The sequence below is a fragment of the Stegostoma tigrinum genome, chromosome 2, assembly GCF_030684315.1.
Source record: "Stegostoma tigrinum isolate sSteTig4 chromosome 2, sSteTig4.hap1, whole genome shotgun sequence".
NCBI classification, from domain to species: Eukaryota; Metazoa; Chordata; class Chondrichthyes; order Orectolobiformes; family Stegostomatidae; genus Stegostoma; species Stegostoma tigrinum.
The window spans coordinates 73,741,690-73,769,361 of record NC_081355.1 but is presented as its reverse complement, the minus strand read 5'-3'; the positions used below and the strand labels follow the sequence as shown (position 1 = coordinate 73,769,361).

At 40.9% G+C, this 27,672-nt stretch overlaps 1 protein-coding gene across 7 annotated transcripts in view; it reads right to left on the bottom strand.

Annotated features, from left to right (window-relative positions):
* The window catches only part of itgb8 (integrin, beta 8), a 109,103-nt gene that overhangs the window by 11,496 nt on the left and 69,935 nt on the right, over window positions 1-27,672 (bottom strand). For all 7 annotated transcript variants that reach the window (XR_009447219.1, XM_059654611.1, XM_059654583.1 and 4 more), the window contains exons 10-11: window positions 16,409-16,817; window positions 1,766-1,988 (exon numbers count right to left, since the gene is read on the bottom strand). Coding sequence is in view for 6 of the 7 variants with exons in the window: in XM_059654611.1 (XP_059510594.1) it covers window positions 1,766-1,988; window positions 16,409-16,817 (632 nt within the window). In the remaining variant the exon portion in view is untranslated. The remainder of the gene's footprint in view (window positions 1-1,765; window positions 1,989-16,408; window positions 16,818-27,672) is intronic.

Genomic DNA, 27,672 nt, shown 5'->3' with positions numbered 1-27,672 from the left:
CTGGGGCTATAGGCTTGATTCCTACCATGTCAGGTGGTGGAATTTGAATCCAATAAAAATTTGGAATTAAGAGTCTAATGAGGACCATGAATCCAATGCCAACTGTCAGGGAAAAAAACAGTCCAGTTCACTAATGTCCTTTAGGAAAGGGAATCTGGCAATCTTGCTTGGTTTGGTCAACATGTGACTCCTGCCCCACAGCCTATGTAGTTGGCTCTTAACTGCCTCTGGGTAATTAGGGATGGGGCAATAAATGTTGGCCTAGCTAGCAAAGCCCTAATCCCGTGAATGAATGTAAAAACATAGGCACACACTGTTTATGTTACGTCATAGGGTCCTCCATGCTGCCATCCTCACAATTATATAAGGAGTCTTATGGCAGTTACGGCACAGGGACAGATGTGAAAGGTAAACTTTAAAAAGACGTTTTAATGAAGGCCATCTGTGTTAATGTAAGAAATAAGTTACACATTTCAATTCATTAGCAGTTTATTCTGCAAGAAGTTAAAGTGGTAGTTTTCAGTTTTATAAATGCATTTTGTTTGAATTCTATATCAGCATTGATTATTCAAAAATGTTTCCTTCAGTTCCATTGTTCAATACTACACACTTGACTGCTAAGCTTACTTTGCCAAAGTGATGTTTATTTCAACACAACTGTGGTTTATTTTAGACAGGAAGTAGCTCAGTAATCACAGCAAACAAACAAAGCAATGAGATGGTGTAATCATTGTGTGATTTGAAGAGCTGGATAGGACCATGAAGTGACTCCACAGCCAGTTTGAGCATTATTCATCATCATTATAAATTATTAGTTTTGCTTAAATTTAACCACAGCCTTGATTTTTTACCTTCACACTTATCACATGATCAGTAAGCGTTTGAGTTTCCATTATTTTGCATCCTATTGGATACCTGCTGTTTTTGAATAGAATTTATAAACCTCTATAAGGTCACCCGTCAGCCTCCAATACTGCAGGGAAAAAAAAACCCCAGCCTATACATCCTCTCCCTATAACTCAAACCCGCCAATCCCGGCAACATCCATGTAAATTGTTTCTGCACCCTTTCAATTTAACAACATCCTTCCAACAGAAGGGTGACCAGAATTGTATGCAGTATTCCAAAATTGGCCTTGCCAGTGTCCTGGACAGCTGCAACATAATGTATCAACTCCTTTATTCAATGTTCTGACCAATGAAGGCAAACATGCCAAACACCTTTTTGACCACCCTGTCTACCCGCAACTCCACTTTCAAGGGACTATGCACCCACATCTCTAGGTCTCTTTGTTTAGTAACACCTCCCCCCCAACACACACCCCCACCCCAACCCCCCGCCCAGCCCCAGGGCTCTACTGGATAGGGTGAATAGTCAAGGTCTTTTTTCTGAGCTTGGGGTGTCCAAAACTAGAGGGCATAGGTTTAGGTGAGAGGGGAAAGATTTAAAAGGGACCTGAGGGGTAACTTTAATCATGCAGAGGATGGTATGTGAATGGAATGAGCTGCCAGAGGAAGTGTTGGAGGAGGGTATAATTACAACATTTAAAAGGCAGTTGAATGGGTATATGAATAGAAAGGGTTTGGAGGTATATGGCCCAAATGCTGGCAAATTGAACTAGTTCAGATTGGGCTGTCTGCTTGGCACGGACAAGTTGGACCAAAGGGTCTGTTTCCATGCTATGTGAATCCATGACTCTATTCCAGCAATTTGAAACAAAAAAAAACAGCAAAATGATGTGAATGTATGAATTGCAAAAACATACCAGCTGTTTTCACAGGAATTTTCACATGTTGGGCAAATCTCGCAAAAATGACCAGAGGCTCTGGATTCAGTGCAATGACATCTACCACAGATACATGTCCCTCTTCCACTGCAGATTTGGCCCTGTCCTGTCCTGCAGGACATTAGGGAGGACGAACAGTTACAGCTTTCACCTTCCCAGCCAGCAAAGCATTGGCATTCACCTCTTTTACATTCTCCATTGCCTGAAACAAGAGACCATAAGACCACAAGACAGATTAGAGATCAGAATACTAATTAAATAGGCATGTGAGATCTGAGTTTCTTGGCTGAAGTCAAAAACTCCAATTCACCATGATTAATTTCATCCATACGTCATTTCACAAGATTTTCCCTTCAATTTAATGAAAATGGTAAATTTCAGAGGTTTCCCAAGACTCTCTATGAAAACGCTATGAGAGCAAGTTTTGCAAAAGATCTACTTAGAAATTTAGTAAAATTATTACTTTTTTTCTATCAGACATTCATTTAATAACTATTGTCATGTTATACTATCACCAAGGAATTGTTTCACAACATGCCAAATGTGATCTTGTCAGACCATTGTATCGTGAGTTATAAAACACTAAGTTCTAGATTAGGGAGTTGATCAACCACATTAGCAAAATTTAAATGAATATATCAGGTAAAAATCAAAGATGGACACTGTAAGTTGGGTCCAAAAGTTTCCTGCACTTGACAGGCTTTTGCATAGTGACAGCAACAGAGATATTAGCAAGCACCAAATCCTGGTGACCCATCATCATCTCTGTACTCCTTGATATACATTGTCATAGCTAAGCAACATTTCCATTTTAACATTTTCATCCTTATTTTCAAGTCCTTCTTTATGTCTGTCATCTCCCCTAGCATGAGCACCCTCTGAGATATCATTATTCAAAGCTGTGAAACAAGTTACTGGCAAAAACATCTGATATTAAAATGTTTCCAGGCTTAAGTCTTATTTTGGTGGAAATTATGCAACCAATAATAAAGTGACTCTTAACAGTAACTTCTGCAGCTGTACTGTAGTGGCAGGAGCATTGTAATTCTAATAGTAATCAGTGGATATTGAAATGACTCCTGAATGTAAAAATCATTCCCAGCTATATTAGGATTGTGTTCTCTGCATGGATTGATAGTTGCGCAAGGAACATGTTTGTGGTGGGTGAGACATTTTCAACGAAAAAGACAAAACTTTTCAGTGCAATCCAGTCACGCACAAAGAAAAGCCTGTTATCTTAAATATCCCAGGGTATACCTCACCAGTGTTAATACTTTACCTACTGCCAGAGTACAATGAAAATGACTGGAGTCTGCCTAGAACTGTTCATCAATTGCTGCTGAGAAACTAGGGTCCATGTCACTGATGCATATTTAGAAACATTAAGTCAAAAGCAAGCTAACAGTCTTCCCAGAAGGAAAAGCCAGTGAAACTTGCACTTGACATATGCAGGCTCAACTCATCTTGTACATTAAGAATGACATATTATTATCATAACAGTAATATTGAGACTGGCTGAGACGCCAGCTGATGTATTCAGCCTGGCGATGGGACTGAGTGTCAGAAATTTACCTGACAGTGTGGATAGTGAAAGGCTAACTCAGAAACGTAGATTGTAAAGAACAGGAGGGTGCCATAGTGTAAATAATAACAGCAGCGGTAGCCTTTAATGCTTCTGCCAGGGGTGTACAAATAGGCAGATCCACAGACCCTCCTGCATCAGCTGTCAGATCTGGGTCAGCACAGATCCAATTAATGACAATGTTATCAAGGATCTAGCCTGTACTGAGAAAGCTTCATGATTGGTGACACAGCCACTGCTCAAGTTTGCTCTCACCAATTAAAGTTTCATTTAATCAGCCTGACGATGCTGGTGTTACAGCTCCTACCCTTCCATCTCCAAATGGATGGAAGATCCATACTCCACAGTTTCTCATTCAGAGGAAATTAGTCGGTAAAATGAAAAAAATATTTACATCAGTAGCAGAAAACACAGTGAGTGAACAAAACAGTAGTAGGGTCTGAGTGTAAACCTTAAAGATGTTGATAGAAAATAAATAACAATCTTGATTTTTCAGTTCTAACAAAGCTTGTGGATCAGGCTCAGTTACTTTTATAATTAACTCTCAGCGATCAATGACATAAAAATGTACATTTTTTTAATATTTGAAAAGAACGTCTTGTCTAATAGAAACAATAATTTTGTGCTTTCATATTTAAAAGAACCTTTCAACTGTCCTTGCCATTATTAAACATGAAAAAGGTGATATCTTCCCTGACGTTGCTAACGTTAAAGGTATGAAACAAGGGAATAATACTGAAAAAGCTCTTTTAGAATAAAATCCTGGAAACGGGCTATTCATGGGAATTGCAAGTCCATTCACTATCATGCTAAATCCACTGGTGTTGCTCTGTGAATCCTGGTCATTATGCTGTGGTCGATACTATATGAATAAAGCAAGTATGATAAAGATGAGAAAAATGGCAAAATGCCTCATAAAATCACTCAACCAGTAGTGAATGGAACTATTTTGCTAACTTATATTAGGCAAGATTCTCACCAATGTTATGTTATATTAAGCAACAGGATTCCCATAAACTTTCTGGAATGCCATTAACAACATCATTTACTGTTAGTTACACAATTTATGATACTGTTAGGATCAGTAGTTCAATTAATGACTCAAATTTGGAACTAGCAGCTAAAAACCAACAGACACAATTCACCTTAGGCACTGGAAATGCTGCTACAGGAAAGTACATTTTGTGGGACTTTGGAGCCGAGGTCGTATGAAATGTTTTAATGTACTATATAACTACAATGGTGAAAATGGTCAGGCTTACTACACAAATTTTACAAGAAACTAGCTACTAATAAAACCGCTAATTATCAGCAAATAGTGGTACAAATAGCTGTGCACCAATGGTAGAGGTAAAACTCCTGAGAGTTTTACATTTGCAGATGTTAGTTTTTCTTGGAATTTTTGCCTAGATCACGGTTAGTTGTGGGGGGGGGGGGGGGGCGCGGAAGGGTAGAGCTATAATTATCCTACTAAAGAATTTGTGTCCTTTCAAAATGGCTAGAAATCTGGACTCTAACAGAATTATAGATTCATGGTGGTTGCATTTTTATGAGAATCTGAAATTACCAGATCTCTATCCAATTAAGTTACCCAGCAAATTTCGCCTCAGGAGTGGCAGGTGATTCTCCTGCCCATTCTCTTTCTGACATATTCCCAGGCTGCATTTTCAGAAATGACCTATGTTGTCCCAGTAAAAGCTATACTTACTGAAAAGTGGTGCACTTTAAGTATGACCTACGATACAGATGCCAAAAGGCAATCAATTTCAAAAGGATCAACTGCAAATGGAAGAGGTGTCCAAATCTTTAGTAAGTCTCAGGTCTTGGACTCTAACTCTCACTGCTTCAGGATGTCGTTCCAAGTTTCCAGAAAATGTTAAGTGTTTCTGTTTGGCCTTTACAAACAGAAGGGCCTAAAATTTCATGGCTTTGACTGCACTGGAACAGAGGCAGGGAATTATTTAACAACGGAACATAGGACTTGATTCTGGCATTCTTTTACCCATTCCCATCATGTGGAGGTATTTATAGCCCTGGAATATGGCTCACAGCAATCGTACCCAATCTAAACTATTGTGGGGTTGGGAATTTCAGATTCTCAGCTATACTCATGGAATCAGGCCTGTTTTGTTAGAAAGAGACTGGGGCACCTCAGGGGCTGTGTAAAATCAAGGGAGACCTCCAGTGCCAAGCAGAGAAACACAAGAAGTCACCTGGTCTTGGAAACTTTTCATGTATTTCAAGGCCAATCAAAAGAAAAATGTTTTTCACTTTCAGTTTCAATAATTAGATACTGTATTGTAAGGTACTGCAATGTGGACGATAGGGCACTGTTCTGTAAAGTTAAGTTGACCATTACAATGATCACCACTGTATAAAAGTTCCAATGACTTGGAATATTTTTCTCATTTGTAAAAGGGCTCTTATGCATTAGAAACTGAATAAACCATAGCTTGGCAACTCTCATGTGATAGCCTTAAGTGAATTAGTGATAGAATTAAGTGAATGCCCAGAGTCAGGAAACCTTCAATTGCTTTCACAGAGGATAAACAGCTCCCCCATGTTCTTTGCTTTAATTAATAGGACATCTGATGTAGTTTAGACAAAATAGAGCTTTCTGACTTTTCAGTTTCAACAAGCTTCATTGTTGTATTGCCCAAGATTATTTTCATAAAGCCAAACTTATTATAAATACTTAGCTTTCACATTTTGATTCAGTTTTAGTGGAAACCAAGAAGACTACCTGTATTTGATGTGTGGCAAGTAAATTGATGTTAACTTACCGTTACAAGAAGGATATACATTTTAAATGAGTTTCGTTAACGAAAGTTTATCAATCCAAAATGTGTTTGAATGAGAATTTTACTTGATTCTTAGAAGTTTATTGTTTCGTCTGCGTTTTAAGTACTTTGTTCCTGAGGTTGGCAGGTAGGGAGGCTGGTTGAAAGGTTTTGGAGGATACAAGTGGTATTTGGAGGGGACATGGGAGGTACAGAGATGGCATAGAGGGGGCAAGTGTGGTATCGAGATAGAACTCAAAATGAGGGGCCATGGAAGAACTTTGGGGAATATGATGGATAATGGAGGTGGTATGTAGGATGTGTTTTGGAGCAAGGGTTTGAGGGCTGACATTCATCATTAAAATTAGGCTGATATCTCAGTAAACAGAGGCATTCTAGCCTGCCTCTTGGCTATCCTCCTGTCTCTATCGCTGCCTTGGACCTGTTTCAAATATTTAAATATCTAATTGCAAGAATTGGGACTGAGTTGTGGGAGCACTCAGTGGTAGTCAAATATCCCAGTGGCATTACCTTCTCTTTCTAACATTTTAAGCATTTACGTCTTATATTTTTATGAAGTAATATCTATCCTGAATATAATGTTTCCATTTTGCAGTTCAAAAACTGAAACGATAACATGTCTAGTTTGAAACATTGTAGAAGTTCATTTTTGAATGGTTTCCCTCAATATGCTACTTATGCTGTTGGATTCTGGATCTTGTGTACTTGAATTTCTCACTCACACTTACGTTCTTGCAGAGGTAGAGTAAAGGACAGCGATTGTAACAATGTGTTATTTTAAGCTGTAAAGAAGAAAATTGTCACTTTCTTTGTTAAAAATCCATGTTAACAAGTCTTTTACTCTTTATATTCTTTGGTACAGCTTGTAAAAAGTAGGCACTAAACCCTACTCATGGCTAGTCAAATATTAGCCATATAATTAATTACAAAACTAATTCTCTACTGAGTTTTAGAAATCATGTGTATCTGCTCTTTACAGATTGTATAACTTCTAACCACCAAGGGAAGACACTTAATACATTACAGTACAAATACAAACAGGAGTTAATTTGTCAATTTGATGCAGAACATACACACATACAAACTGCATGTTTCATTTTACAAATTAGTATCTACCATGTGGAGCTCTGTCTGGGAGTCATAATGACCAGAAGTTTAGGTGTTTTCGTTCATTAAAACTCTTCCTTTACAAAGTTATTTTTGAAGGAAATGTTGGAAACCTGATAACATAATCAAAGTTTAAAAGTAGATACAATAATTTAATCCTCCTAAAAAAGACAATTCAACATTTAATGTGGGAATGTATGTGTAGTGGTAATGTCATTACACATTTGAATGCTGTCAAATCTAAATTTTAAGAGTACACCTCATGGTGACCATGATAATCACTGTCATAAAAACCCATCCGGTTCCCTCTTCTCTTTAGAAAAACAAATTAAAATTCTTTCTGTCGATTTTTGTGCAAAACGGTAGTACCTAAATTGCTCCACACTGGCTCTTTACAAGGCATTTTGTAAAATGCATGTAGCATTCTCTTACCAAAGTCTTCATTGTACTGCTCTCTTCTGCACACCACTTTGCATTAAACTAGAATCCTGCCTTATCCCCGATATCTCTGCATTACTGACCAATTCCTGTTCTACACTGCTTCATAAAGAGTAATGTTTGAGAAAGCAGCAGATTGGAGACTGAGACGAGAGAATATATTACAAACAATTAACGAGCTAGTGCAGAGACATTCTGGGACAATACTTTTACAAGCGTTTGCAAGAATTTTCATTTTTATAAATGAAGAAAATGGGACCGGCCACAATCTGATTCAGTCCATTTCTTTTTTTCTGCAGTTAGAAATCCTGTTGATTTTGGAAATTGCGCTACAAATGTGCAAGTATGTTTTGATCGTATGGAAATAAATGGAAATTAATAATGTGTATTTCCCTGTAATAGTATCTTAATAACACTCAGGGTAAGGGAGCTTTGGTGGTCCTAATGGTTTTACTTACTTACCTGGTTATTGTAATCGATCATAGCTTTCTGTTGGGAGAGACAGTGGGGCTAATTTTCACTCTCGCCATGGGTAAACAAAACATTAGTTTTTAATCAGTGATAATGGGAACTGCAGATGCTGGAGAATCCAAGACAATAAAATGTGAGGCTGGATGAACACAGCAGGCCCAGCAGCATCTCAGGGGCACAAAAGCTGACGTTTCGGGCCTAGACCCTTCATCAGAGATGGGGATGGGGTGAGGGTTCTGGAATAAATAGGGAGAGAGGGGGAGGCGGACCGAAGATGGAGAGAAAAGAAGATAGGTGGAGAGGAGAGTATAGGTGGGGAGGTGAAGAGGGGATAGGTCAGTCCAGGGAAGACGGACAGGTCAAGGAGGTGGGATGAGGTTAGTAGGTAGGAGATGGAGGTGCGGCTTGGGGTGGGAGGAAGGGATGGGTGAGAGGAAGAACAGGTTAGGGAGGCAGAGACAGGTTGGACAGGTTTTGGGATGCAGTGGGTGGAGGGGAAGAGCTGGGCTGGTTGTGTGATGCAGTGGGGGGAGGGGACGAACTGGGCTGGTTTTGGGATGCGGTGGGGGAAGGGGAGATTTTGAAGCTGGTGAAGTCCACATTGATACCATTGGGCTGCACAGTTCCCGAGCGGAATATGAGTTGCTGTTCCTGCAACCTTCGGGTGGCATCATTGTGGCACTGCAGGAGGCCCATGATGGACATGTCATCTAAAGAATGGGAGGGGGAGTGGAAATGGTTTGCGACTGGGAAGTGCAGTTGTTTATTGCGAACCGAGCGGAGGTGTTCTGCAAAGCAGCTCTGAGATGAAGTAGAATGGTAGCTACCATGAATGTATCGCCGAACTGAATCAAATCTCTCTCTGAACATAGTGAGCAGTCTTCTGTATCTTTATTTCAAAACTGCCACACTTGACTCATATGAGATGTGGAAATGCGTGAACAGCAAATGAGTCATGACTCTGCCACTCCCCCTCCCATTCTTTAGATGACATGTCCATCATGGGCCTCCTGCAGTGCCACAATGATGCCACCCGAAGGTTGCAGGAACAGCAACTCATATTCCGCTTGGGAACCCTGCAGCCCAATGGTATCAATGTGGACTTCACCAGCTTCAAAATCTCCCCTTCCCCCACCGCATCCCAAAACCAGCCCAGTTCGTTCCCTCCCCCCACTGCACCACACAACCAGCCCAGCTCTTCCCCTCCACCCACTGCATCCCAAAACCAGTCCAACCTGTCTCTGCCTCCCTAACCTGTTCTTCCTCTCACCCATCCCTTCCTCCCACCCCAAGCCGCACCTCCATCTCCTACCTACTAACCTCATCCCACCTCCTTGACCTGTCCGTCTTCCCTGGACTGACCTATCCCCTCCCCACCTCCCCACCTATACTCTCCTCTCCACCTATCTTCTTTTCTCTCCATCTTCAGTCCGCCTCCCCCTCTCTCCCTATTTATTCCAGAACCCTCACCCCATCCCCCTCTCTGATGAAAGGTCTAGGCCCGAAACATCAGCTTTTGTGCTCCTGAGGTGCTGCTGGGCCTGCTGTGTTCATCCAGCCTCACATTTTATTAGTTTTTAATCAGCTGTCATTCAAATATTAGCCTTAATGATCTTAAGTTTGACTGACTCCAGTGGCAGGGAAAGTCAGGTGATGTTTGTGACATGCAATCAATGTGCAGCAGCTTCCAACCTACATCAAACGTGAAAATAACCATTACCAATTTGCCAAGTCATTACACAACAGCTAGGAAATAAATCTAAAGATTAATTTTGGTCTTGCAGTCATGACTCACTTGCTGTTCACGCATTTCCACATTTCATGTAAGTCAAGCGTGACAGTTTTGAAAAAAAGATACAGAAGACTGCTCACTATGTTCAGAGAGAGATTTGATTCAGTTTGGCGATACATTCATACGGTAGCTACCATTCTACTTCATCTCAGAGCTGCTCACAAAAGGCCTCCAACACCATCTCAGTAACTCACTGTGAAGTCCTATTTTAAGACTAATTGGCAGATTAAATTAAAACAAACAAGTCACTGTACTGTGTCTGAAATTGAGAGGGCCAGAAAATCATAAACATTGGTTTGGATTTTCATTAATTATTGGGCTGACTTGTGAGCTCTTGCGAAAGTCAGGGATCCTTGACACACTTCTGATGTTCCTGATTTTCAGCAATGTGCTTTAAGACTATGACTTGCGACAGGTCATGAGTCCACACCCTGAATTCCTTCCCTAGTTCCAATGCAAGCGTGAGCATGACCTGTTCAGCCACAATTTTCAAATGTCATCAGGGCAGTTTTTCAATGACATGCAGTTCATTGCACCTCAGAACTGAGATGAAATCATAGCCTACATGATGAAATAGTTTGAAAAGCAAGTCCAAACAACCCTTCTCAGGTCATCCCCGAGCTAAGCTTTCTCACAGCGCGTACACTCATGCCAGGCTTTGTTCCATTCCCACCTTTATGGCCTACCAAGTCCCAGTGTCAGGTTCTACCAGCCCCGATGGTCCAATATCAGGCTGTGGGACATCCATTCGCTCATATACTTTACAATGTGCAGGAGGAATTAACGCATATTGACAATAAAACAGTAAAGAAATACTTTTTAAAAAATCTGTGTCTTCCACTTCATTTAAATCTAAGACTCCGTTTACTATAACCCAAAAAAATGGACCAACTTTATAGGTCCTTTAAAATATTCTTGCAGAAAATGTAAACAATTAAAATATCTTAGCCCGGTGTGAATAAACATTGATGTTTGCTGTCATTGCACAGAATGCCAGTGGTCTGAAGCATCTGCCCGATCAATTCCCCTTAGAATTGTGCCTGTTTCATTCAAAACATCTCCTGTTTTTCTAATCTCCAAAAGACATCGACACATGTTGTTTAACCTTTCGTCATAGGACAATCCTTTCACCACAGGATTCGGTCAAGGGGCCTTTCTCTGAACTGCCTTTATTGCTATTACACCTTCTTATGTAAGGACTTAAGAACTGCACATTACTCCAAATGTGTCCCACCAGTATGGTACCATTATTCAAGAAGGGAACAAGAGATACACCAGAAAACTATAGGCCAGGCAGTTTAACGTAAGCAGTGGAATAGTGCTGGAAGCAAATCTGAGGGACAGAATTAATCTGCATTTGGAGAGGCAGGGATTAATCAAGAACAGGTAGTTAGGACAGTGAAGAAGGCGTTTGGTACACTTGCCTTTATTGGTCAGTGCATTGGTTATAGGAGTTGGGAGGTCATATTGTGGCTCTACAGGACATTAGTTAGGTCACTTTTGAAATGCTGCATGTAATTCTATAGGAAGGATGTTGTGAAACTTGAAAGGGTTCAGAAAAGATTTACAAGGATGTTGCCAGGTCTAGATTGTTTGAGCTACAGGGAGAGATTGAATAGGCTGCAGTTAGCATCAGAGGCTGAGGGATGACCTTATACAGGTTTATAAAATTATGAGGGGCATGAATATGGTTAATAGACAAGGTCTATTCCCCAGGGTCCTGGAGCCCAAAACTAGAGAGCATAAGTATAAGGTGAGAGGGTAAAGATTTAAAAGGGGCTGATGGGGAAAATTTAAACACAAAGGGTGTTGTGTATATGGAATAAGCAGCAAGAGGAAGTGGTGGGGTCTGGTGCAATTACAACATTTAAAAGGCATCTGCAGGGTTTATGACTAGGAAGTGTTTAGAGTGATATGGGCCAAATGATGGCAAATGGGACGAGATGAATTTAGGATATCTGGTTGGCATGGATGAATTGGACCGAAGGGCCTGTTTCCATGCTGTACATCTCTCTGACTCTGATAGTCAGCTTGGTTTTATTAAGGGGAGATCATGTCTGGCCAACTTGAATGAATTTTTGAAAGGGTGACCAGATGTGTGGATATCAACAATCTTTTTGTGGTAGTCTACATGTAATTCAGTGAAGTTTTCAATAAGGTCCTGCATGGAAGACTGACAGCAGAGGTAAGAGCCAATGGGATCCAAGGAAATTTGGCAAATTTGATCCACAATTGGTTGCGAGACAGGAAGCAGAGGATGATGGGTGAAGCGTGTTTTTCCAATTGGAAGTCTGTGTCCAGTGGAATTTGACAGGGCTCAGTGTTAGGGCCCTTGCTGTTTGTGATTTTTACCACTTATTTAGACTTGAATATAGAAGAGTTGATCAGTAAGTTTGCAACTGAAAATTACTGGAGTGGTAAATAGTGAGGAAGATAGCTTTAATTAACAGGAGATAGAAACAGATTGGTCAGATCAGCTGCTCAGTGGAAAATGGAATTCAATCCAGTTAAATGTGAGGTGTAGCACTTGGGCAGGACAAATAAGGCATGATAAATGGCAGGACCCTGGGAAGCATTGAGGATCAGAGGATCTTGATGTGCACGTTTACCCAGCTCTTAAATGTCAGGGCAGGTGGATAAAGTAGTTAAGAAGTCATATGGTATGCTTGCCTTTTTCATCAAGGCAGACAGTTTAAGAGCAGGGAGGTTAAGCACAAACATTGGATAGGCCACAGCTACAGTATTCTATACACTTCTGGATCCACAATATAAGGAGGATGTTATAGCACTCTGAAGGGTGCAGAGGAGATGTACCACGACGTTGCCTGGACTGGAGAGTTTCAGTTAGAAAGAGATTGGACAGATTGAGATAACAAAGTGTGGAGCTGGTGAACACAGCAGGCCAAGCAGCATCTTAGGAGCACAAAAGCTGACGTTTCGGGCCGAGACCCTTCATCAGAATGAGATTGTTTTCCTTAGAGTGGAAGAGATCCAAAGGGAGCATGATTAAGATGTATAAAATTATGACAAGCATAGATAGGGTAGACAGGAAGGAAACTTTTCTCCTTGATGAAGTGAGATCAATGACCGGGGCAAAGATTTAACATAAGGGGCAGAAGGTTTGGAGGTGGGAGAAAACAGATTTTTTCACCAGAAGGCAGTCAGATTCTTGGAGTCGCTGCCTGTAAGGGTGATAGAGGCAGAAACTCTCAAAATGTAAGATGTATTCAGATATGCACTTGTGATGCGAAGGCTGATAAGGCCAAGTGCTTAAAAGTGAGATTAGAATATTCAGGTGTTTTTTTTTACTGGTCCATGCATGATTGGCCAAAGGGCCTTTTTTCTGAGCTGTAGATCTCTAAGACTCTGTGACCAACACCATGTACTATCATAATCAAACATCACTACTTCTTTCTATCCCACTTTCCTTGAAATAAGTGACATGCCCTTCAAATCTCTTTCTAAACCTGCATATTAACACCTTGTGATTTAGCTATCAGGACACCTACATCTCAATGCAGCACACAAATTTCCAATCTTTCTCGATTTAAGTAATGTATTACTTTATTACTTTTCCTGCAAAAGTAAACAAATTCAGTCTTTTGCCACATTATAGTCATTATTTTTGTCCACTCATTTGAACTATTTAAATCCCTTTGTCGTCTCTTTCTGTCCATGTCAAAATGTACTTTTCTAATTATATTTGTGTCTTCAGGAAAATTAACAACTATACACCCAACCCTTTCATCCAAGTCATTTGTGTGGATGATAAACAGTTGAGTTGCAGCACTGATCCCTATGGTACTCTACTGGTTACAGCTTGCCAATGCAAAAATAACCTACAAAGTCCCATTTCTGATTCTGTTGATTTTTGTGGGAATTCATTTCTTTTATAGGTCACTGATCCCCATGTAAATTTAACAAATTATGGGCTCAACTAGGATCTTGAAAATCCAAGACAGGGATCTAAACAAACAAAATTTCACATGTACTTCTGTTGTATTCAGTAGAGATCAATATAGCTAACTTTCCAAAGAGAACAGACTTATTTCCTGGTGCAGCCAAATAAATAACTACGATTAATTCCAGTGTCATGTGTCACTGACAAGGTTTTATTTTGGTCCCTATCTTTTGACGAACTTTCTTAAGGATTTTGCCAACATTTGAAACAAAGCTTTTATCTTAAGACATTCCAATTGGTGTTTGTAGACTGATTCCTACTTTTCCACTAGTCTCCACTGCACATCTACAATATGACTTGATTGGTTATACAACGATATCTAATTATTATCTTGCTTCTTTTCCATTTTTTCCTTTAACCAAATAATGAAGCAATGTTAGGAATTCTGATTTGTCAGTTATTGCAACTCTGTACGTGATGTTTTTGAAGTAAAGGGAATTATACTTAGATCAGTAATTTACTGAATAAAGTAAACACCACAATCAGGGAGCATAATTACAATAACAGGTATACATGAACAATTGTGATTATAAATATAGGCATAGGAATTACAAAATGAAAATACAAAAATACAAATTAATGGAGAAATTTGAAATGGTCTTTTGGTCAGAAATAAATATTCCAAAAACAAATGAGTAATAACGCAGGGAAGCTATGACCTGTCTATAACACTGCTGGTACCAGCTGATTTCCCTGCTCCCCTAAAACTACGTTGGAATTTGCATAAATTTTGTCCCTTTTCGTCAAAGCTTAATATGCTTTCTGAAGTCCAATGTATAATTCAAACACAAAATAAAGCTGTGACTGGTTAAAATAATCACAACTTTTGTTAATTAGATTATTTTTATCCTCATACATTTTCACACACATCTCTATTTTAATGAAAATGTCAAAACAAATTTTACCTGAATAAAATTTTGCTAATGTGTTCTTTAGCTTTTCTTAAAAAGAAAACACTGAAAGCTAATCAAATATATATTGCTGGAGGATTCTAATGTCTGGATAGTTTCAATGCTACAAATGCATCTCAGGAAAATGGTGCACACTTCACCGGTACAGGCAATGGAACTTGGCTGAAGTGGAGCCACAGCTCAGGTCACAAAATATCAAACCAATCTCTTTTTATTTGAGAAAAGCTAAAATCTTCACATAAAAGCTTTACTGATGCAAAAACAGTTGTAAAAGTAAACTGACATTTTGAAAATTGGCATGGTGAAATAACTGAGGTTGTGTAGTTATTCTCATTTTTAAAAAAATCATAAAGAATTTCAATAACTTCATTTTTTATCCCTCAATGCATTTTCAAGAAGTACATTGAGTGATTCAATTGATTCATCAACAAAGCGTGTTGCTGAAATTTGACGTAAGGAAATTGAATGAAAAATTAAGACACAGGAATTTACAAAGGGAACATTTGACAGGGCAGGGACCAAATCATATGACAGCAAGAAGCAAAATTATTTGTTAAGAAATACCTCAGATACCAGCTATTTAGTGTAACACTAGACATAATTTCATGACTTAAGGGAAGGTAACAGCAAATATGTCTTTATCTGAAATAGGTTAGAGAATGGAAGTTAATTATGCCAAAACATGCAGATACACTTCAGTTCCCATCTAAAAATAAAAAGTCAAATATCTGTCCTTATTTTGCTATGATTTTATATTGGTCTAAACTTTGCTGTATTGTCACGAATACCAAAAATGCTGTACATGTTAGGTCATTGCACTTTCCAATTTTCCAATCAAAGATTGATGCTACAATTTCTTGTAGATTTGATGACAATATGCTTCAACATGTACAGGGACAAAAGGCATAATCAATGAGTGGATCCCACTAGTATTTTTAATTCTGCTATTAATGAAATAATGCAATATCATCCTACTTCATTTGTATATATTAAAATGGCAATTCATAAAAGATAGCACTCAAATTATTCTACTAGTAAGATTAAAAAAAAAATTTTGTTGCTGCATTGATGTATTTCTGAGTATAAAAATATGACAATAAGTACAGGAGGAAAAAAGAGCAAGATTGAGAGCAAAAGCTAACTAAGAAAACAAGAATGAAAAGATACGGCAACACAAAAGAAAGTGAGAAAGAATGAGAGACAGTGTGTGTGAGCGAAGTAGGCATAGATAGAAAACTGCCCCATTCCTCCAAACTTTTAATCTTTTTTTTATTAGTATTCAAAACAATCGCTCATGAGGAAACTAGGTAAGTCAACAAATCACAGTAGGGTAATCATGTCTCATCCATTGAGGACAGTATTAAACTCAATATTAGGGAAAGACATCAAGCAAGGTCTTAAAGTGTTACATATTCCTTTTAAGGGTCTGATATTTTAATGGACAGTGCAACAAAATGCTTACCAGCATTGATAAATTTAATAGTAAGTAAATAAAAAGCATAACATACTAGCGGTTAACTCCAGAGAAGTTAATAATTTTGATGAAGTTGTCATCTTACCTGCACAAAGACGTCCTTGGTGATAAGGACAAGAAAAGTCATCCAGTTCACAATATTTTCCAAACACCCTACCTAGATTGGTCTGGTAACATAAACATTTCCCACAGTTGCAGATCCCTCGATTGCTGCACACAGGCTGTTCTTTTTTCGGCCGACAATTTTCAATGAGGCATTGTTCTTTGCAGGAAGAATTAGCAACTCTGTCTTCACAGTGGCAAAGTCTACAGTCTGGGTCAAGCTCTTTATTGAAGCATTTACCAGTACTGTAACCTTTCTGTCCTTTGCACTGACATGCACAAGTGCTACTTATAGAAATAACAGTTGTTTCATTATATCCAACAGGTTTTAAAATGATGTCGTTATCGCCTTCAAAACAATCTGTCATCCCAATTGTTATATTAAATAAAACCTAAATAAAAAATGAAAGTGAAAATTAGTAATCCATAGAAGAGAATTATTTTCTAGAAAATACTTTTGTAAATGTATGTTAAAAAGAATTTGTTTTTGTTCTGTGCCTGTAGGATAGAGTTTCCTAAGTCTGTTTGACTTCATCCTTAGGAACAGAATCATTGGGCTGGATATGGCATGCCCATGCATGGCATGTTTTTGGTGGGTGGGCACATAATATAGATGAGGTGGTTAGCCCACCACCTCCAAACTTACTCTCAGAATTGGTGTTGAGAGTGGATTCTAAAATCAATAGCCTGCTCATTATATACAAATAAATAATTAAAGGTTCAATTGAGCTTGTTCAAAGAGCTGATATTATGCTGCCTGGCCATAACGGGGTTAGCATGAGCAGCTAGATGGGAGTTGTTTTCCCTTTTTTTAAAACAAAACAGGATTCATAAAATCAGCGGAATGAAACAGGGTAATAGCTTTTCTTTGCAGACCGGGGGAGCTCCCATTTTCTTCGCAAAGCCTACTTCCTAACTCCCCGACAGCAACCCCGCCGCCATTAATTTTCCCAAACTTCCCACTCAATACTGTGGACTGACTGTAAGCCGGAATTCTTGTTTTCTTCAGGGAAAGAAACAGCATCAACTGCAGATCTGGAGAAGAGTCATTCCAAACTCAAAACGTTAACTCTATTTTTCTTTTTGTCCAGATGCTGCCAGACCCACTGAGTTTTTCTGTGTTTCGGAATTCCAGCACTCTCAGTATTTTGCTTTCGCCCTTTTTTCTTCTTGTTTATGAGCTCGCAGGCAGTACCGGCATCTCCCACAACAGAGCTGTTGGCGCTGCTGAGACTGTTGGAATGACCAACCAATCAAGTTGGCACAGATCATGTCGACAGTGTGTTTGGGTGGCCATTTTCTGGTTGGTTATCTCACTACAACTTTTGTTGTGTGAGGGGGACAAACTCCCTCCAGCCTATTACATCCATAAAATAACATTTAGCACGCATTTCCTTGCATGACTGAAATAAATAATAGAGCAATTCAATCTTTGATTATTTAAAATCACTGGATGGTAAAAATGAACTAAAACATAATTAAAATTAATTATAGCATTAATTTTAAAAAATGATGTGTTGGAGAGGCCTTGCTGTGGCTCCACATAGTATTTGTTTATGCCACTCAGTTTTTAATAAAGAGATGAAATAGAATTACATATTGGTATAACACAACGCAGGACAGTTTAAATTCAATCTACATGGACTGTGAACATTATGAGCTGCCATCCACATTCTTCATCTTTTCTTTTGTAAAACCACCACCAAAGCATCTGTGTCACTGATTTAAATTAACAAATTACTTGTGCTACCCACCAGGGGCAGTGCAACAATAACAGAATGGAAGGCGAGGGAAAGAGGGAGAGAACTGAATTAAAATGGAATTGGAACGAGAAATAATGCATCCAATGCCTGTGTTGTCCATCTCTCTCTAAAAGCTTCAGGGTGTTGGTAGGCACCATGTGCTCTCTCTGTAAGGATATCCGGGTACAAACTGTAACCAAATGAGAGGGGCAAGCAGTCAGGAACTGTGAGACTCTCCATGGTCCACTGTCTGTCCCCGTTAATGATTACATTAGCCAGGCCCAGAAGCACACCATAAGGAGGACCTCCAACTTTCCTGCCCTAAATCGGACGCTTTGAGACCTGGACTGTGGACTGAGGTACAATCAAAACAACAAAGCAGATTTTCCCAGGAACAGAACAAATCATCTGATCTTATAAATATAACCGTTGATTGCTTTCACACTCAACACCTTCAACTGGTTTCATCTTTACTTAACCTGTGCTATTTGCTTCAACTACTCCCTGTGGAATTTTTTTCAGTTTGGCTTCGTTCACTTGTTTCTTGTGAAATAAAGAAGCATATCAAGTGATACCTGCCACAAAACACCAAATGTCTCAGTTTAAAAAGATTGAGAAGCGCACACACACCTGTTAAACTTCAGATTATCTACATATGGAAAAACTACAAATTTGTAGTCATATAGAGGCTTCCATATCCAAAGAATGTCCCAAAGTGCCTCACAAATTAGCAAATAATTTTCACATAACTATTGTTGTAATGCATGCAAATGTCACAGCCAAGTTTTACACAGCAATTTCGATGAAAAACTAATGAAATGATGGAGTAACTAATCCATTTAACTGGCGTTGGCTCAATTGGACAGGATATCAGAAGAATACCCCTGTAGCATAAGATCGGAACTTTTATTTTGTATTCTCATAAGATAGCAGAGCAGACCTCCACGTAACATGCTAAAGTCAGCACCCCAGACACTGATTCACTTAAATCTACTTCCTTGTTTATAACTCAAGCTGCTAAGGATTGATTTTCCATTCTAAAAAGTTAAAGCCTGATGTCCAGTATGTTGAAGTTTGTACTGTCTACCATGACCCAAGATCACACACGACTACCTGCTTTTCACCTCATGTTCACACAAGTGAGACCTTGCACAAATGATTCAGAAGTCACATGGGCAGGAAGTTTTCATGCCTGGTGGGATCAAAGGTTCTAGCACCATATTGAAAGACCAACCTGGGCACCAGTTCACTCACTGCAAGCCATGTGCTTCACAGTGACCAGTGTCTGTGGCCCCTTGCCACTTTTATGATATCGCAAAATAAGCAGAAGCCTAGCCCACGGTTTAGTGAAGTCTCTTTACAGGTTCTGTCGGATGCTATTCAGGAACCCTCCACTTTGGCACCAGGAAGATCCCCTATCCCTCCTCCACTCAAACTAACCAAGCCTGATCCTGGGTCACCACCATGGAGAATGCAATGGACCTCACCAGTGAACGCTGATACAGTGCAGGAAGAAAATGATCCACTGTGCTCTGCAATGGTAAGGGACACCATCTTCTCTCTGACTGCTCACACTCACAATGGCATCACTCAGTCTAACTCTGCTCCTGCACAGGCTTGTCACAAACAAACAATCATAGCCTGAACAGTTCACCATTATATTTATCTTGTGTACTCAAGGGCTCAAAGCCACCTCATGCTCTTAAAGTACAAACCCTTCTTGGGCACTATGCATCCTACTTGCTTACCTATGAGGGTTCGCCAGCTGGCATGGCTATGAATGCTCAGAAGGTTCTCCTGTACCCATTGCAGTTACACTTGATCATTCTTGTAATCTCACTGAAGGAGAAGCTCACCTGCAGCCCCTCTAAAAGGGCCAAGACTGGCAGAGTGGTACTCCACAAAGTTCTCACCCCTTTCAAGAAGCAGACTGTTCAGCTTGGTGGGGAAGACTAACTCGGTGGTGGGGAGGCAGGAATGTACTAGTAGCTCTGTAAGCAACATCACGGCTGCTCTTCTTGGATGCACAAGAAGGTAAAACACATTGGTCTGCATCATGTATAATGCATCTTCATCAACACATCTTTGTCTCCTCTTCTACTAGCACTAATGCCAGATAGGAGCCACAACCTTGTCCCCAACCCCCAGCATCTGCACCATTATCTCAGATGGTGAAAACTCTGGCACCCATGAGGGCACTGGCCAAGAATTCACCTGTACCCTTTGCCAGCACAAAGACAATGAACTTGATGGGTGCATGAGCTCAAGTAAACTTGTGGTCACTATCTGGTGGGCATATCGCTGCAGCCAGTGAAGCAAGAAATTCCCGGGGTGTCTGATGCTCGAGGACAGCCAGAGACTGGGGACGTACTCAGCCCCATGGAGGAGAAATGCTTCTGTGCTTGGCTTTAATCGACATCTTCAACCTGCAAGCAAAGGCAGAGGAGCAACAGACAAGTTTCCCAGAGACACTTGGCAGACTGAAACAACCAACGCAGGAATCTGTCCATTGTCTGCCTGCTGTAGAGGCTCCGAAAGACATCACAGAGACAGCTGCACGGAAAAAAAGAGTGACAAACAGTGCCTTCTCGATATGAGCTGGAACCTGCATGCCACAACTCCAGCCATGGAAACTCAGCAAAGCAAGAGGGGGACAAGGCACCTCATCTACACTTCACACGTACACAGTACAGAAGGAGGAGAGACAGACAGGTACCTCAGAACAGTATTGCCCCTCTCTGCCCCTCCACCATTTCAGTGCCTGCAGCAGCTAAGCTGAGAGAGACCGAAATTGCTCCTGTGTGGAGATTCTGAACAGACCAGCACTGTCAAGGCCCAGATGTGTCAGACACCTACCAACATCTTCAAAGACACCAGTCAGCAGGCTCCCTTCAGACCAGCTGTGGAAACAAGAGAGACCGAGACAGAGACAGGCAGAAGCCACAGCTTTATGAAAAGAAATTTATAAATGAAAACAGAAAACATACACAAAATGCTCCTGGCCAACTCAGTCACAATGGAAGTGGATCGCTATGCCATTGCCTCTGGAATCTCTGCCTCAGTGGGATACTGTCCTGTCTTCATCATCTCTCCGATAGTTATTCTGGTTCCGTTTAAGATCTTCAACCTCACCTTCCTTCTTAAAGGTTCCTCTCACTCCTGCATCTGCTGCTCTACCAACACATATACCTTTGGCCCCTGAGACTGTGTTTTGGGTATAGCACACTGCTATGATCTTGAGCACTGTTTCAGGCACACTGACCAGCTGACCAGTCAAAGTATCAGAATCTCATTTGTAGAAAGCCTACGGCCTGCTCCAAAATGGCCGTCATGGAGGCATGTGCAGCATTGTACCTCTCCCTGGCATTGGCCTGACGATTTCGGAGATATATTGTCAGTCAGGTTTGGAGGGGAGTATCCCTTGTCATCCAGCAATCCTCTACAGACATGCCAAAGGCCCTGTGAAAGAGGCTGGTGACTAGGAGAGGCGCAGGGTCGATGGCATCTCCTTGGAATCTGACACAACATTATCTTGCTGCTGTGTGCATTAGGGAGGTGGAATTTTAGGAATTGACAAAGATTGCTGGTTGATGAGAAGACATTCCAGTTGCTACGTGGCTATAGGTGATGGCAACTTGAACCAACAGAGAATCAGCATTGACAGAAAATCCTAATGCATGCACTGCAAGACTCCCCATGTCAAAAGGAACAAAATGAATAGGCGGTCTCTCAGGAGGACAACATTTGTGATCTCCCAGATGCACTTTATGAGATGTTGTCTGTGAAATGCCGCAGACTCGCTTGCTGAAACAAACACTGGCAACAGAAAGTTAAAGGCAGCTGTAACCTTTCGAGCTACTGGGATAAGGTTACCATTTGGGCCACGTATCTCCAAGTCCTCATCCAGCAGACAGTGGCTCAGGATATCATGAGGTGTCTTCTACAGTCTAACAGAGAATTACATCGAAGCCTGGAGATCCTCCTTCACACAAGATTTCTCCTTTTGACATGATAGCTGCTGTTGTTTTCGTAACAATCTTTGGCAGCAATTACTTTGGAGAAATAGGAGCAAAAGGCAAATAACAGCGTTGATCTGTGTCATGGTCCCTTTTGCTTTCAGGAAATCTGAAAAAAAAGTGAGTGAAAGCACACAGTGCTATCAAGGGGGCATTTAACACCTGCTACCTTTCCTCATGAAGCTGCCGGTCATTCCCCCACAGACCTGGCCAGGTCATTGACCAGCATGCACGCCGTGTGATCTTGTGTTGCTCCACGACTTTAGAGGACTCCTCCTTGCCATCAACAGCTCAGGCACTTGGAGGCATCTGCTCCTGCTTGAATAAGTTCAAGCCTGATTGTTTCCCATCCCACACACAACAGTGCTCCTGGCCTCATTTGTGCTGCCCTAAAAATGGACAATGTGCTTTGGCACAAAGCAGCTTCAAGGATTGCCCCGCACATGCCGCTACCTCTCTCGACTTCTGCTACCCCCCTTCGTCTTGCTTGTGAGGAAATGGTAGCCACAATGTCATGGCCTGAAATCCTAATAACGGGCTGCCATCATCTATTTGAGTGAATGTCATTTGCTCTATTTACTATTATAGACCGGAGAGATCACTAATTGTGATCAGATGACAATGCACTTTCACAATGTACTTCAATGCTATTGGGTCACAGTTGGACAGTATGAGCTACAGTTGTTTTTACTCTACCTGTTTGATCATGTTACAGTGTACCTCTATGGCCATTATATCCTGAGGTGGGACATGAATCCAGACCTCCTGGCCCAGAAACAGGGACACTACCAGAGGATTCACAAAACAATCGCATCCAACTTTAGACTAGACCCCTGGCTTTTTGATGAAGAATCTGGTGCTCTTTGCTTTTAAAAGGGGTATTGAAGACAGATGCTGAAAACTGTATCATCTTTAGACTGTTGGTTACTGGAGCAGTCCTTCAGTTGGCTGAACAATCCAAACATCAACTCCATCCCTTTTCAAAACAAAATGCTACTTACTGCTCCTACTTTGGGTGTGACTTTCTCAAAGTTGGAAACACAAAGCACATGTGGTTTCTGGATGAAGATGGTGGGCTTCAGAATCTGTGTTTGTTGCACTGAGTTACAATCTCCTGCTGAGATGCATGAGATCCATCCACCCCCCCATTCTACATCATGCCAAGTATTTTGCAATCCCCATTTTTGCAATGATCCTTCACCCTCCATTTTGATTGAGCTCTTCTACGTTACTGTCAATGTCTCTGTTTTCCTTACCCTGCTCCCTCCCCCAGTGTGCATGCTGGCGATGGATGCTCCCAGATCGAGGCCAAAGTCACATACAGTTTAGCTGGACGCCATCGCACCCTATTACTTGAGGCTGTCAACTCACTTTCTCTATCTTGTCAAATGTCACTCGACTGCACTCGATCATTCCCTATGACTGTAAACATTCATAGAGCTGGCCAATCCCCAGACTAGAGCCAGCAGCTGTGATAACTGCAGGATAGAGTGGCACAACTGTCCTGTTGACAGAAAACTCAGCCCTGGGCTGATTTTGCTCAATGTCCAGGACTGCCTGTTGCCCAACGGCTGTGACGAAAGGATCTAGACTTGGATTGGACTAACTAACTGACTGATTGTGACCAACACTCTGTCCTAGAAATATTCCACCCATGACCTCCGGACTGACTAGAATCTACCTTTGCCCCTTTAATTGTACCTCTCCTATCATCTTCACACATCACCAGGCTTTTCAACTACATGAACTGTGTTTGGCACTATACTGCAGGCACATGCATCAGCTCCGCCATTGCTATACAAGTCCCTCATCAACTCGGCCTTTAACGCTGACGCTTAACTATACCCCCCAGGTACAAACTGCTGCCTTCTATGCTAACCTGTCACCTGGGAAGTACAAATGGCAGTGCTGCTAATCTCCAGTTGGGTTCTGTGACAGTCCAGTGGGCACATACTGTCTTGGACCCCTTTGATACATCTACTCCAGTTGGAGACCTTACAGAAAGAATGAAGAAAAGAAACACTTACAAAGTTTCGACAGCAGGAGCAAAGGTAAATAGCACACCTGGTTTGGAGGCCAACGAGCAAGTAGCCGGGTGCACGCGGCCTGTCACATGAGGTCAAGTATTAGAAGTGTTACGTTTCTCAACTGGGAACAAATAAATTGCCAAGGCTGTTAATTCCAGAAAGTTATATAATTTGTGAAATGCAAATTCATGCAGATGATGCTATTAACTCCTGTTGGTGAGAAGGTCAGCTGGCATTTTGCAAAGGGAGAACTTAATTGCTGAAGTGTATCTCAATGACAATAACCTGATTTTTGGATTCTCACACACCATTTTTCTTGCCTTTTCTGGAAAATAGCATTCCAAGACTCAACTATGGTGAAGAGAAAGCATGTGTGCACCTCCATCCAGCTCTAGACTACCCATGCACCTTATGACCGGAAAAGGGAGAGTCCCTTATCCACATCTAAGTAGGCATCTGGCCTTTTGCATTAGGGAAGAAGAAGCTCAGATCCAATTTTGAGATTCCTTCACCTAGATTTTTCAGTTTATGGCAGTACCAGCTGCTGTCAGCTGTGAGATCAACTACAAAAATGGGAATAGGTAATGACCTGAACACTAATCTCTGAGGAACAGGGTTCCTTCTATTGATGCTACGTTAAACAGCCATGCTGTGAAAACAGGATCCCAGATACGGCCTTAACATGATCTCAGATATCAGACCATAGGATTCACAAAGCCAGCCCCTGTCTGGATCTTAACCAAGGTCTCTCTGCTTGTGTACCACCCAAACTATGATCGTGGCCCTCATCCATTGTCAGCCCCTCTTTCTCATCCCCACTCACTGAGTTCTAAGCTATTTCTGATCCACAATTCAGGCACCAATCCTGACCCACGCACCCAATGGATTCCATGCCACTGGAACAGGCCTAACACCCAATATTTGGCCTCAGCCCTCAGCATTCATGAGGACTGAGGCCAAATTACATGTTCTACATGTACAGCAATTAACAACCAAACAATGAGAATGCTTAGCATGTGACCAGCACCGTTGTACCCGAGAAAATATCTAAGACAGGCATGAAATTTGCAACAATAACTAAATACAACATATCAAAATGTCAGAACACGCTGGAGTTCTAAATGCATCTATGGCAATATCACACTCCATTATAGATGTAGACAATATTACATTGCTATCTCTTTAATTGTTAACCTTCCACTGAAAATAAAATTCACACATAATCAATTCAGCGCACTGTCGTAGAAAATCTATACTGGGATAGTTTTCTATTAACCGGTTAAAACTCAAACAAAAGCCAAATACTGAGGATGCTGGCTCTCTGAAACAAAGCTATCTGAGGGAAACTCAGAGCTCTAGCAGCATTTGTGGAGGGACTAACAAAGGCAAAGTTTGAAATCTGACTCTTTCGATGCAAGAGCTGGATATTTAAATGTTCCACATTAATAGCTACAACTCTCCACAAACAACTGAAGAAAATTCTCAGTTATTTTCTGTAATCACATCAATTTCAGTCTGTGATTTAGGGCTTTTTACTAAATAACAGAAGATGGCCAGAAAGGAACATCACCACCTGACAGGAGGCTAGATCTGTTTTCCTTTTTAGAGTCTATTTGAATTGTATCAGGGCAAAGTGTGTGCATTTGGAGAAGCAAGAAGGTAAAAGCCATCCAATCCACAAAGGTTCAAGGGTAAAGGGAAGGTAATCAACAGAGAAGTCATCAAATGCTGGCACATTGGAAGGAGTAGACTCTGGGGAGTCAAGAAGCATGTTAGGTTCTAGTCGGAAAAACCATACTCTACTTGTATGAGATTCACTCTGTCCATGATCAAACCTGCATGATGGTCCAATATTCACAGCCACCCCTGACTCGAAATGCAACAAAGCTCTCCCAATCTTCAGCAGTAACTTATGTGCATTGGCGATCAGTCCAATGTACTCAGAGATAATGGGAACTGCAGATGCTGGAGAATCCAAGATAACAAAGTGTGGGACTGGATGAACACAGCAGGACAAGCAGCATCTCAGGAGCACAAAAGCAGACGTTTCGGGCCTAGACCCTTCATCAGAAAAGGGGGATGGAGAGACGATTCTAAAATAAATAGGGGGAGAGGGGAAGGCGGACTGAAGATGAATAGAGGAGAAGATAGGTGGAGAGTAGTTTTAACTCCCTTTAACAGCCTTTGTGGTCAGGAAGTAAGTAATATGTTGGGAAAGAACATCTATGGTGCTAGGCATAGGATCAATGTCCACTTGTACATGCAGCTACCACTTGGGAAGGTTGGCCAGCCCTTTCTTGCTGAAGTACAACATTCATAAGAAAGGCGATGATCCAACAAGTTCAAGAAAGCAACACAGTGATCACTGAAGCAAACTAATCTACAACTCATTGGGATTGAATGACATCCTCTAACATCCTCTGAGGGAACAGCGAAACATAAAAAAATTGACAGCTGCAGTTATGGTCACTGTCTTGTTCAACACATTGCCCATTGGAACTAGCTCAAGTCTAGGCAAATACTTAAGGCAATGCAAGTACTGTTTTATGACAGACATGTAGGCTTCTCACACAGTACTGACTGCTTAGGATAGGAGTGTCTCAGGCAGTGAATGCAGTTGTGTGGATCCCTGTTCGTATGTGCCTGTGTCCAGACAGAGTTCTTCTTCAGTCGCTTCCTACAATCATGGCATCACACAGCACAAAAACAGATCCTTTGGTTCAACCAGTCCATGCCGAACATAATCTCAAACTAAATAGTCCCACCTGCCTGTTCCTGGCCCATATCTCTCTAAAGCTTTCCTTTTCATGTACTTATCCAAATGTCTTTTAAACATTGTAATTCCACCCACATCCTCAGGAAGTTGATTACACACGCAAATGACCATCTGTGTAAAAAAAAATTGCTCCTCATGTCATTTTTTAAGTCTCTCGCCTTTTCCTTAAAAAAAAGTGTCCCCTAGCCATGAAATTCCCCATTTTAAGGAAAAGACAACTACCATTACCTTTATCTATACTCCTCATTATTTTATAAATTTCTATAAAGGTCATCTCTCATACTCCTAAGCTTCAGTGAAGAAAAAGTCCCAGACTATCCAGCCATTATAACTTAAACCTTCCAAGCCCTGCAACATCCTGGTAAATCTCTTCAGAACCCTCTCCAGCTTGATAACATCCTCTGCCTTATTAGAGCAAAAAGGAAATCCTTTAGGATACAACAGTACTAACTCTAAAGTTTAAGATATCAAACTGGAAGAAGATTCAAATATGATTGGCCTCAAGGCAAACCCCAAATAAACAGTTTAAAAGAAATGTCTTGAGCAACTAAAGTTGAAACAATGGCAACAACTTCAGAAGATAACAAGGTGTAGAGCTGGATGAACACAGCAGGCCTGTGAAGGGTCTAGGCCCGAAACGTCAGCTTTCCTGCTCCTCTGATGCTGCTTGGCCTGCTGTGTTCATC